At 43.0% G+C, this 13,554-nt stretch overlaps 1 protein-coding gene across 1 annotated transcript; it reads right to left on the bottom strand.

Annotated features, from left to right (window-relative positions):
* Positions 1 to 945: 945 nt before the first annotated feature.
* RNASE1 (ribonuclease, RNase A family, 1 (pancreatic)) lies at positions 946 to 2,639 on the bottom strand. Its single transcript, XM_008588492.1, has 2 exons — positions 2,569 to 2,639; positions 946 to 1,680 (listed from the first exon to the last, which is right to left on the bottom strand). Exon 2 carries the CDS (start codon positions 1,649 to 1,651, stop codon positions 1,193 to 1,195), a length of 459 nt encoding a protein of 152 aa, XP_008586714.1. The 5' UTR covers positions 1,652 to 1,680; positions 2,569 to 2,639; the 3' UTR covers positions 946 to 1,192.
* Positions 2,640 to 13,554: the final 10,915 nt, after the last annotated feature.

Here is a 13,554-nt window from a genome sequence, read left to right as displayed (position 1 = left end):
ATGTTGGGGCCCAGAAAGCGATACCCCAAGGTGAAGATCTCAGAAGCAGCCTCAAAAGCAAAGTTTTCCTCTGACCTTGTCCTGTTCTCCTGTCTCTCATCCTCCTTCTCCCCTGAGGTAAACTATAGAAACTAGAATCTCTCTTCCCCATGGTGGGTCACAGACATTCTCTAATCTCCCCCGCCCCCTACCTTTCTGTCTTGGAGATGGCCATAAAGAAATTCTCTCACCTACCTTGTCTGATTGTAGGTCATAAGACACTCATTCTAGAAAGGGTTCTGTCCCATAACTTGGGGGAATGAATGTTACACAGAGAGGCCAAGAAGAATCTTAGACAGGCCTTGCTGGATTTCCACACTCAGTCTATGAACATTAGATCATGTTTCTTGTCTAATCACATTTTTACATGGCTGTGTCTGCTTCATAGAACCAAAGTATAAATATGGACAATTTTCTCTAAATCTTTGGGTCTTCATTCTGAAGGCTCCTGTGTCACATAAAACTATGATATCATAAAATTTGTTGTGCCTTTTCTTCATATTAATCTGTGTTTATCGGATGATTTTTCAGGGAACCTTCAGGGGGTTGAAGGGGATGTCTTCCCTTGGCCCCTACAACAGGGTCCTCCTGAAGTCATGCTCTCTTTCCTTGTGGCAGGGAATTATAGTATTTGAGCTTTACCCTCTGTCAGTTCATGACAGCATGACAGTGTCCCAGACTATTGATCCCTTTTAATCTAAAACATCCCATACATAATAGCCTTATACTTGGCATCAAGGAATCTGCAAGGAAAGGAATTTTCTCAAGTCACTAAAATCCAAGAGTTAGAAGGAAAGGCATTTAATGACTCCATTAGTCGACTTGCCAACTAATCAAATTTACAGTTCTTACCCCTTGCTGGAAAGCAACCACAGAAACAGTGCCTGGATGGATCAGCTTCAGGAATCAGGTGGTTGCAACTGTGTTTTATTGAAAGAGGCAGTAAAGTGGTTGACATGGGCCCCACCTCACAACCCACTCCTCACCCACAAAACCATGCACGGGCAAGATTCAGGAGAGGGGAATGTGTGTATGTTGGATAGGAACCCTGCCTGGAGTTACTTCTTTCAGGACAAGGAAGGAAGAGGGGAGAGGCAGGTGTCAAAATGATGAGGTGTGAGGGGAACATCTCACTGCTCTGGCCTCAGCTGGACTACTCCACAGAAGCGTCGTAGTGGACTGGCACATACGGGTCCCCCTCACAGGCCACAACGATGTGACTGTCTTTACTGGTGGTCTTGTATGTGCAGTCAGGGTAGCTGGAGCTGCTTGTGAGGCGGCAGTCTGTGATGCTCATGCTAGAGGTGCTCTGGTAGCAGTTGGTCTGCCCATTCTTGCAGGCGACATTTTCCTGGAAGCAGACGGCCTGGACATCTACCAGGGACTCGTGCACAAAGGTGTTCACCTGCTTGCACCATCCATCCGTCATATTCCGGCGCTTCATCATTTCATTGCAGTAGGTGCTGCTGCTGGGGGAATTGCCTGGGTCCATGTGCTGCCGCTCAAACTTCATGGCTGAAGTTTCCTTGCCCAGGGAAGGCTGGACCCACCCCAGCACCAGTAGCACCAGGACTAGCAGTGGGAACAGGATAAGGGACTTCTTCAGAGCCATGGTGGCCTCACTCCTCTGGAAGAGCCTAACTGGGAAAGGGAAAGAGAAGGAAAAGCATTGCCTTACAAGGAAAACTACAGCTCCCACCTATGGCTTCCCCAGCTTGCAGTTTTCCTCTCAGGTCAGCCAGAAGACATCCCTCTTCCTCAGAGATTTTCCAAGTAATGTGACACTCACACATTTCCTTTCCCAACAGTGTTTTACCCTCACTCACTAGAGAAGCCTTTCTCCCCTCTAGGTGGTGACCTACAAAGTGACTGAAAATCCTGGCAGTACTGTCTTTGAATACCAGAGTTTCTTTGACCTAAAACACATTTGAAAAATAAAGTGCATTTGTACCCAGGGCTCAAATGGCTCATCAGAAAATCATTTTGAATAAACCATGAACCAAATTGTATCCCTGACATTCATGACCTTGGCTGACAGCCTTGTTGTCAGACAACACAAAAGGAACTCAGTCCAGTGCCTGACACTGGCATCATCAAGGGATTCCATTGTATTCCAAAGAAAGATGCTTGCCTCCCCCAGCGCATTCATGACCTTGGCTGACAGCCTTGTTGTCAGACAACACAAAAGGAACTCAGTCCAGTGCTTGACACTGGCATCATCAAGGGATTCCATTGTATTCCAAAGAAAGATGCTTGCCTCCCCCAGCGTGGGGCTCTTTCTCCAGCCCTATGGGTTCAGAATCCAGAGTGCTAAGCATTACACTATGAAACCCCCAGCCCTGTGAGTTCTTTGCGGCCTGCATGTTTCATGCCCAATCACTCTGCCCTAGCTGGTGTTTGCCTGGCCCAGGATTTTTCAGTGCTAGTGTCAGCCCAAGCTTTCTCAGCACCAGCAATCACCCACCTGGCTCCCTCCTCTCCAATCCTCAAGCAGATGCAGCTCCTGAGACCAACTTTTGGGCCACTTACCTGGGTCTCTAGCTTGGTGTCCAGGAGGCAAAGGAAGGCCAGTTTCTGCAATCACTCAGTCCCTGGGATGTGGACTTTATACAGATTACAGAGAGGTTTTGCTTCCAACAAGAGAAGGGTGGGAGGAGCATCTTGATAAAAACAAGGACACTGTGAGGAAGGGGTGGGGAATCATCTAGGGCACCCCCTTTTCAGGGCTGTTGGAGAGAGAGTAAATTTTTGCCTATAGGACTCTTTCTTACCTGTGAATCTTATCTGTCTGCAGATTCACAAAAAAGCAGCAGAGAAAGCCACTACAGCACTGGCACCCAAACCTCACACACCCCACAAAGTCCTTGTTACCTCTTGTGGGCCATTTTCACCAAACAGCCCTTAGAGGTTAACAAAGAGCACATAAGGTCCCCGTGGGAAAGGGAAACCATCTCTCCTCAGGAGTCCTGTACCAGCTTTGGCCAAAATTCTACATCTCCCTACAGCACCTCTCATGGTGGGTGGGAGTTGGGGGAGGGTTGTCCTGCTGCCCCCAGCTGGAAGGCTTCCTAGACCTGGAGAAGAAAGGGAGATAGTGCCTGGACAGGGAGAAGGCCTGGAGGGTGAGCTCAGCCAGATCTGGCCGCTTCCCATGCACCCTGCACCCCTACCTGGGATGGGGGGAGCGGTTCTTGTCTACAGTGACCACTGATTCTGCAGATCAGAGTTGAGTAGAGAAAATAAAGACAAACCCAAACCCCAAATACTTATTGGTGAAAAAATACAAAGAACATATTTCTTAGCAGCAGAATTTCCTCCTAGAAAGAGACCTGTTTTTGCTGGGTGACAACTTTGATACATGTGAAATAAGAATTACCAAAATATCCTTCCATGCTCTGGATTCATACTGACTCAGTCCAAATTCTGGCTCAGAACCTTAAGAGCTGAGCAAGTTGCAGAACTTAATTTCCCTGTTCTTCAATTTTCTCATCTCTAAAATGGGGATAATAATATGTACTACTTAGATTTATTGTTAGTTTGAAATAAAGTAAGATGAGTAGAAGGCTTAGAGGAGTGGCTGGCATAAAGAAAATATCAATATGTGTCAGCTCTTGGGATGGTTCATACAGGGTGGGGTTGAGACACCCCAAGGAGTATGTTTATTTATTTATTTATTTATTTTAAAGATGACTGGTAAGGGGATCTTAACCCTTGGCCTTGGCATCATGATGAGCACCACACTCTCCCAAGGGAGCCACGGCTGGCCCCAAGGAGTATGTTTAAACAACACAGGGTGGTCTTCCAATTGCTTTCTGAAGCAGTGGAGTCAAATAACTGAAAGGCTTTTGTTTTGCTAAAAACTTGAACTGAAAATAGCTAGCAGTTTTGAAGTCCTGCAGAGGAATAAAAGAGGAAGAAGAGAGAAAAGAGGGACTTGGGTGAGAAGAACAAAATTATTTAAAGGGGAATTTCCAAATTGTTTTGCCATGTGGTGTCCAAATAAAATCAGCATTACTTGCTAATGTGTGTGAATTTAGACATGGAAGTGGAGGTAAGGAAGACACGGTGTAGCATAAGCTTTTAGTTTCATGTTCCATAATTTTCCCACTCCCCCAGCCCCCATCCAGGTCCTCTTTGTCTCAGAGTCCTTAGGTAGTACAGTACTTGTATTGTCTTGAGTGGTCAGGTTAGAACTTGTTCACTCATTCATTAAACAGTGGGGGTTCAGAGATAAATAAGGCACAGGCTTGCTCAAAGGTGCCTGGTGGGATGGTTTGGTGTAGGCATGTGGATCCCACGAAGACACTGGGCATGGCTGCACAGAAATGGCCATTCTTTTGGCACCTTCCAGGTGCCAGAAAAATTTCAGAGAGTTGGTCCAGCAAGATGATTTCAGAACCAAGTTCAGATATGAACAGGCCTCTGTCACCTAAATAATGCTCTTGAAGACATTGTGTCTATTTGTGCATGGCCACCTGGACAAGCCCTTGGAGTTTTAATTCAACTTCATGGGGAACCATCAAAAACCCTTACTGTAGCCTGACCTGTGACCCAGTCGAAGGCATAGCCTTCTTGTCTTAGGGCAGTGGCTGCCACTGTAGCACTTGCTGATGCTTCTGCTAGTCCTAGTCTCCCTGCCTGACCTCATGTTCTTCAGGCAGTACAGACATTACAACTGGTTGGGAACACAGAGCACTTTTCAGGCAGCTGGTTAACCTCTCAGAAGAGTCTATTACTCTCCGCCTCTGACATTACTATATACTACACCCTGAATCCTGTCACTCTCCTGCCCCTACCAGAAGAAAGGGAGCCTCATGACTGTCTTACCTCAGTTAGAGAACATTCTGTATCTCACTCAGATTTATTAGAGACTCTTATTGAGAATCCTGGTCTAATATTATTTGCTGATGGATCATATCTCAAAACTGAAACTTGGGATTATTATAAGGAGAAAAAAACCAAAATAATCTCTTTCTCTACCCTCTTACATTCTAGCATGAGGGCCCTGTAAATTAAACTGATGAAAGATAGATTTAACAGAACAGGTGTGCAGGTTTTATTTGATGTCAATATTTTTACATGAGCATGGGAGTCTTCTTAAGAAAAGAAGTGAAGATCCGAAGAAGTAGTTAAACCTGAAAGTTTATATACTATTTTAACAAAGAAAATTGTGCAGAAGTGACAAGACACAGGAAAAGGGTTTTGAGGGCTTCTGAGGGCGGGGGTGAAAAGGTAACTAGAAAACACATGGTAAATAAGGGTTGTTTAGTAAGATTTGTTACACAAACTCAAGTTGATTGCTTTCTCCATTTCTTAAAAATAATCTCCTATGATTAAGTAATTCTCCTCTTTCTGGCACAGGAAAAAGAGTCACTTTTACAAATGGAAATTTTCATTATAGATATAAATTTCCCTTACAAAAGTGAAACTTATGTACTGCTTTTAGAGCTTTTCCTGCATTTGCTATTTCTCAAAATAATCAACTCAAAATTATTGAGCTAGCATATTCTAGCTTCCTACATTATCAAGTAGGATATGTTACCACTATTCTAAACTCTCCCTCAGAATATAGTCTACTCCCTGAAGTACAATCAGCCCAGATGGTGAAACTTACTGGAGCTTGCCAACAAGACGAAGACTAGAGAGCAAACATATTCAGGCAGCAGGTGTAATTTGGGAGTAGTATATGACTTTCGGATGCTTTGGAGACAAGCATTAAAAATAAAGAGCATATTAAGGAAGTTTTAGATGCAGTCCTCTTTCCGAGACAGGTGGCTACTATAGAGATGGAGGTCCATGTTAAGAGGCAATATGGAAGCTAAACGAAATGCTCCAGGAGATCCTTATGCCAAACAGCTGCTTTAACCAAGGTTATGATTCTATCTAAACCTTCAAAGGATAAATCTCTGGAGGGATTCAAAGAGGACGTTATAAAATATGAACATTTAGCCCCTGATTTTGCAAAAGAAGAATAGAAAAAATCTGGTTCTACACTTCACTTAGATAATCCCTGGGGCTCTGAAGACAGCTGCTTCATGACACCAGATGATTTCAAGTGGATATTATTGAAGGAGTTCAAAATACACCACCCCAAAATATGCCACTCTAGCATATTGATTATTTCTAATTAAAGGCACTTGGAAAACAGCAGATGCAAGAAGGGCACTCTGGCCTTCCTAAAGACAGGAGATAAAACTCCATGTAAAAGTGCCCTCCCTGCACCTGGAGGAAGGAAGACATTCTCATCACCAGAGATGGGGGAGTTGGGCCAGCCCATGGCTCACTCGAGAGAGTGCGGTGCTGATAACACTAAGACCACGGGTTCGGATCCTATATAGGGATGTCCGGTTCAGCCCATGGCTCACTCGAGAGAGTGCGGTGCTGATAACACTAAGACCACGGGTTCGGATCCTGTATAGGGATGTCCGGTTCCTCACTTGGGAGAGTGCGGTGCTGACAACACCAAGTCAAGGGTTAAGATCCCCTTACCGGTCGTCTTTAAAAAAAAAAGAGAGAGATGGGGGAGTGGAGGTTGAGAGAAATGTGTACAAACAAACCTTGTTAAATTAACCCTTACCTTCCCACTCACTCCTCTACAATCAACAGCCCTAGCTCACACCCCTTTGTCTTGTTTTCACAATTTACTACTCTTTGTCCAACTTAGTATATAAACATCTGGCTCAAACTGCTTCTTTGGGTCTTTATTTCCTTATGAAGGCTCCTGTTATGTAAAACATTTTAAATACATTTTTATGCTTTTCTCTTATTAATCTGTCTTTTGTTACAGAGCCCCAGTGAGAATCTAATACAAGTAAGAGAGATTTTTTTCCTCCCCTACATTATCTAAATTTCTCTATGAAATACCCATCATGGAATACACAAATTGATTACTTTCCCAACTTGGACCAACCAGAGAAACCCAAATATGTACCACTAACCAATCACATAGGATGCCCTCCTTCGAGTTAGCCCACCCAGAGCTTTCCCATGCCACAGCCTCCAACCAGGGCATACCTGAAGCCCTCCCTTTTTTTTCACTGTGAAGATTTCCCACTCTTCTGCCTGCCTTTGAGTCTGCCAAATTCAAGTGATGGCAGCTGACTCCCTTGCTATAGCAAACTCCAAATAACTAGCCTTTGCTTGTTCTCATTTGGGTGGTTTTGTTCATTTCCACAGATCTTTAAAAGAACAAGAAGGGAGTATGTACAGGATAAGGATATTTTTACATGAAAAGCTCAGAAAATTTCATGTATGTCCTATCATTAGGCTGGTTCCAAAAGCTCAGTACAGCCCCCCAAACAACACACACACCTGACATGCACATGATTATAATATGCACACACACACAAATACACAATAGCATTCTGGGGTTCCTTGTGAAACCCAAAAAGTGAGAAAGCAGAAAAAAACTAGAACAGGAAAAGGTGGAAGCGTGGTGGCAGGCAAAGGGAGTTGACCAGTGATTGAAAGGGGAGGAAAGTGAGAGGAAAGGATGGAAGAAATAGCCAAAAGAGATCAGAAGCCAGTGCTGGCCTGACTCCTCCCATTCTTATTTGCTACAACCCAGATGCCCGTAGAGATAAACTTGAGTATCAGCCAAGATGACATTTCTCAAATCATCCATTTTCATCTAGAAATCCCAAATGTGATTCTAAACCCAGGATGTAAGATTGATTTTAAAAGATTGATTATATGGGGAGTGGAAGGGGCTGCACGGAGGTTAAGCTGAGATAATGAACAGTACTTCTATCTCACCTCTGACCCCTCCTCCTTTGTAGAAAGATCAGTCGTGGCCTGCAGGGTCCTCTTTCCTGATTCTTCTGCACTTAGACCACTCGCTGTCTAATGCTGACCTACAACAGGTTAGGAGCAGAACTGGGCGAGAAGCTGCAGCAGGGATGCAGGGTCAGGGATCACCATCTCGAGGTCCCCCTCTGGGGACTCTTCCTCCTTCCTCCCTCTCATTGGCCTCAGACACTGAAAGAATTTGGGGCGGACACATTTAAGAGTTGATTCTCAATCACGTGTGAAAAACTGTGTCTGAGTCTGAGGGCATTTGGGGGCCTGTGAGGAGCAGGGGTGAGGTTTCAGCGAAGCCGTGCTCGTCTTCACGTCTCAGCCTCTCCTCTCTGAGCTTCTTCCCCTCTCAGCTCTTCCACACTTCTATGCAGAAGCTCCTTGCCCCTGATCCCTCTCTTTAATCTTCCTTCTTAAGAATCCAGAACCCAGTCAAATTAAATATATATACAAGGGGTCTTCAAAAAGTTCATGGAGGGGGCCGGCCCGTGGCTCACTCGGGAGAGTGCGGTGCTGATAACACCAAGGCCCCGGGTTCGGATCCCATATAGGGATGGCCGGTTCACTCACTGGCTGAGCGTGGTGCTGACAACACCAAGTCAGGGGTTAAGATCCCCTTACCAGTCATCTTTTAAAACAAAACAAAACAAAACAAAACAAAAAGTTAATGGAAAGATTTGCACTCGGATGATCTTTTAATTCCATTTTTCCACAAACTTTTTGAAGTACCCTCACATTTAAGCCTGATTTCCAAGTGTAGAATAAAATATTAAAAGAACTTCACTCGGTGAGGGTAGATATAGATGAATGGTTTTCTTTGGAAGAGCATTTCCTGGCTCCCTGAAATCTCTCTGAGGAGACTGTTGATGAGCTTGAGTATAGAGGGATGGTGCGAGGGGAGGACAACCAGGCAGGTGAGAGGGTATGAGGGCAACTGACCTACCTCAAGCTCTTGGAATCCTGACCTTGTCGTCCTACGAGAGTGACTATGTAATGAGGAGGTCAGATTTCCTACTACTTTTTCCAAAAGGCCAACTGCTCTGTCACTGACCATGGCTGGGCTATCCAGGTCCTGGGTCTGAACTCTCAGGCGGGGTAAAAGGAGGACAAACTTGAGTGTTCAAAGCAGTCTCCCAAGACCACAGTCACATTGCACAGCCATGTCAGTAACCAGCCTGCTCCCAGGCTTGGGTGGGAACGTGAAGGGAAGTGCATTTCTGCCTCCTCCAAGAGGGCCTGGAAACCAATATCTGAAATGCGCCTAGAGCCAAAGGCAGTCCTACAAGATTAGAACTACCTGACACCCAAGCACTCTGGGCCCCAAGGAGCCTCCTTAGAGACAGGCTGTGGAAGGGCGCAGCCTTCCCACCTTCTTCTCATATGTAATGCAACTGCTCCTCTCCCAATCTCCACAGTTTCCCTGACTTTTCTTCAGGAACGAGGTGCTGGACTCTCTGGAGCTAACTCCATGGGAAAAAAAGGTCAACGTGGACTGCAGAAACCTGTGATACTTTATAATCCTGTGAAGCTAAAGAGTCTCTTAGGAGACAAACAGTGTAGCCCCACATGCCCAGTCTAAAGCTATGCATTTACAGCCCTCCATTGAAAAACCCCTTCCCCGGTGAAACATTATACAATCTTCTCCCAATTTCAGCTTCCTGCCCACACCACCACATTTTACCTCAAATGACAAACCAACTACAAAAGGGCAAACAGCTTTCAAGGCTGTGCAGGTTATAATTTCTGTTGATTACTCCCATATTATAAGATATCCTTTCTTTCTTTCTATACAACACACACACACACACACACACACACACACACACACACACACACACACACCCACCCACCCCAGCATGAACTGGGAGAGAGAGGTTCTGACATCTGAGAGCTCAGTTTAGGCCAATCAGGTGCAGGTTCTACTTTCCCAGAGGGTGGCCCTGACCTGCCTGTGAGTACACCAGGTGAAGTCAATAGCCTGGTTTCCAGAACACACAGAGAGGCCTCCACCTCCTTGGAACCACCATCCCAGCCTCCTGATGCTATCAGTTTTCCTCAGTCCCAAGGACAGGGCCATTCTCCACATGTCCTTTCCCATCCCATGTACCAGCATGTGGTCTTATGTGATCAGATATTGCCCAGGGTGTCTAAGGAAAGATAAAAACTTGGTTGTCTGTGATTCCTTATTATAGAAGACCTAATTACTTTTCAGCCTGGGTGATTTCTTTATTTCAACCATTTTAGGAGAACCTTCCCTATCCCCCTACCCCTCACCACCACCACCACCATTTGCCTTTAGAGTAGGTACCAGAGCCTCCCGTGCCTTACCTATGGGACAGCCCACTTTCCCCAGTTCCTCTGATAGCTTATCACTAAGGTATTAACTATTGACTAGGACTCCTATGGAAAAGAAAACAGCAGAGCCTCCCGTGCCTTACCTATGGGACAGCCCACTTTCCCCAGTTCCTCTGATAGCTTATCAATAAGGTATTAACTATTGACTAGGACTCCTATGGAAAAGAAAACAGCAATTAAGAGAGGAAGGCAGAACACCTGAGGGATCTGGGACCCTGGAACCATAGCCACACACCTTGACTTTCTCCCAAGAAGCAATCAGTCAAGGACTTTGTGGGGCTAGCTGGTTATCTCAATTGATTAGAGCATGGCCTTGTAACACCAAGCCAAGGGTTCATATCCCCATATTGCCAGCTGCCAAAAAAGTAAGACAAAATAAAACCCAACAAAAATGAAGGACTTTGTGTAAGACCTGCTAGGTGCTGAGAATTCTATACAACAGGAGCAGCTCATAAAATTGTAATACAAGTGAATCACTATACAATATATGCATGTATTGAAACAACACAGTATACCCCATAAACATATACAATTAAAAATAATTTTTAAGTGTAAAAATAAATAAATAATAGGAATATACTAATAAAACAATTGTAACACAAATCTGTCTTTGATAAGAACTACAGCAGAGGTGAGGACAGAGTTATTGGGAAGCAATTGGAGGGAAGGGGTGGAGTGAAGGGAATCAGAGAAGGTTTAAGAGCAAAGAGTAGTTTGGGAGATAAAAACTTTTAAAAATAAATAGGTTTTTTTAGGGGTCAGATCTCCCTGCTCTTCAGTTCCTGGGGTACATTTATTGATTCCATTGGGGATGCTGGAGGAGGGGAGCCTGTTTAGGAGAAAGAGGCCTCTAGGAGGACAACCATTCCAAGCAGTATCCCTCTCTCTCTTTGAAGAGGCCTCACATGCTGCCTTCATCAAGGAAGCAAAGTCCTTTAAAATTATACTACAAAGCTATAGTAACCAAACCAGTATGGTACTGGCATAAAAAAAGACACACAGACCAATGAAACAGAATAAAGAACCAGAAATCAATGAATGTACTTACAGTCAGCTGATCTTTGACAAAAGTTACAAGAACATACACTGGGGAAATGACAGACTCTTCAATAAATAGTGTTGGGTAAACTGGACATCCATATGTAGAAGAATAAAACTAGACCTGTACCTCTTTTCATATACCAAAATCAACCCAAAGTGGATTAAAGACTTAAATATAAGACGTGTAACTATAAAACTCCTAGAGGAAACACATAAGGAAGTAGGACTGGGCAAAGGCTTTATGAATATGACCCCAAAAGCACAGGCAAGAAAAGAAAAAATAAACAAATGGGATTATATGAAACAAAAAAACTCTGTACAGCAAAGAAACAATTAACAGAGTGAGAAGACAACCTGCAGAGTGGGAGATAATATTTGCAAACTGTGTACCCAATAAGGGATTGATATCCAGAATATATGAGGAACTCAAACAGCTTAACAGTAAAAAAACAAGTAACCTGATTAAAAAATGGGCAAAGGAGCTGAATAGACATAAGGAAGACATACAAATGGTGAATGGGTATATGAAAAAATGCTCAACCTCACTAATTATCAGAGAAATGCAAATAAAAACCATTTTGAGATATCATCGCACCCCAGTTAAACTGCTTATTATCAAAAAGACAGAAAACAACAAATGCTATCAAGGATGCAGAGAAAAGGGAACCCTTCTACCCTGTTGGTAGGACTGTAAATTGGTGCAGCCATTATAGAGGTTCCTCAAACAACTACAGATAGAATGGCCATAACATCCAGCAATCCGACTGCTGTGTATATACCCAAAAGAATGGAAATCATCATGTCAGAGGTATACCTGCACTCCCATGTTTATCCCAGCTCTACCTACCTAGCCAAGCTATGGAACCAGCCTAAATGTCCATCAATGGATGACTGAATAGGGAAGACGTCCATATGTATATATATATACAATGGGACATTACTCTGCCATACAAAAGAACGAAATTCTGCCACTCTTAGAATGGACGAACTAGGAGAAAATTACATTAAGTGAAATAAGCCAGGTACAGAAAGAGAAATACCACATGTCCTCAACCATAAGTGGGAGCTAGAAACTAAGTTTAAAAAAAAAGAAAGGAAGGAAGGAAGGAAGGAAGGAAGGAAGGAAGGAAGGAAGGAAGGAAGGAAGGAAGGAAGGAAGGAGAAAAAAAGAAACAACAACCAGAATAACTAGTTGAACTATTAGTAGAGAACAGAACTGGGTTAGTAGAAGTAGGAAGGAGGTGGTCAGCAAGAAACTGGTTAATGGACACAAAAAATGATTACATAGTGTAATGATGAATAAGCTAATTATCTTGATTGGACCATCATGTATTGTACATAAGCACTGATAGTCAACTCTGTATCCCACAAATATGTATAATCAATTGTTTCAATAAATAAATGAATAAGTAAAAGAAAGCTTCAAGAATATGCTCTTATCAGAGACCCAGAATTAGGAGATAAATCTAGAAGTTAAAGAAATTAGAGATAAATATAGTTTATAATACAGAGTTAAAGGGTGCTTATTGTTGAGTTCCGGGTACAAGTCAATAGTTAGCAATTATTCATTAGGAAGTTGCAGTATATATTTCTCTAAGTTATCAAGTGACCTAGATGTCAAGTATTGAAAAAGATGTAAAATATTAAAATTCCTGATAAACAAATAAAAATATATTCCTTGTATTTTCATCACCTAGAAAAACATTATTATTATTTTAGTGTGTAATTCTCCACACTTTTGTCTGTGTTACGTATATGTTTTTATAAAATATGGTTACTATAATACTGCTTCAGATTTTTCTTTTCTCTTAAAATGCATCTGGGATACCGATAATATTCAGTTTCTTAAACTGGCTAGTGGTGGACACATGTGTTCACTTTAGATTAATTTATAGAGTTACATAATTACGATTTGTGCATTTTCTGTGTGTGTGCTACATATATCTCAACAAAAACTTTCACTTAAAGAAATGCATCCTAAACATTTATTCTAAGTCAACAAATATCTACATTATTCTGAATGGTTCTACAAGTATTTCATGTTATGGATGTATTATGACCCATTAAGCAAATTCCCTATTGTTGGACATTAATGATATTTACAACTTTTACATGTCCACCTTCATTAAAAACCTGTCTACATTTGGTTTTTTTTTTGATGCCTGGCTGGCACAGGATGGATGGAACCACAGACCATGGTGTTATCAGCCCTGTGCTCTAACCAGCTGAGCTCACCCGCCAGCCCTACATTTGCACTTACTCTCTTATATCTATGAAAACAGACACTGAGATAAAGATTTTCACTCAGGAAGTTGACTGGGG

This window comes from Galeopterus variegatus, unplaced genomic scaffold (genome assembly GCF_000696425.1).
Source record: "Galeopterus variegatus unplaced genomic scaffold, G_variegatus-3.0.2 Scaffold4864, whole genome shotgun sequence".
In the NCBI taxonomy this organism is placed as follows: Eukaryota; Metazoa; Chordata; class Mammalia; order Dermoptera; family Cynocephalidae; genus Galeopterus; species Galeopterus variegatus.
This window is presented reverse-complemented; position numbering and strand designations above follow the sequence as displayed.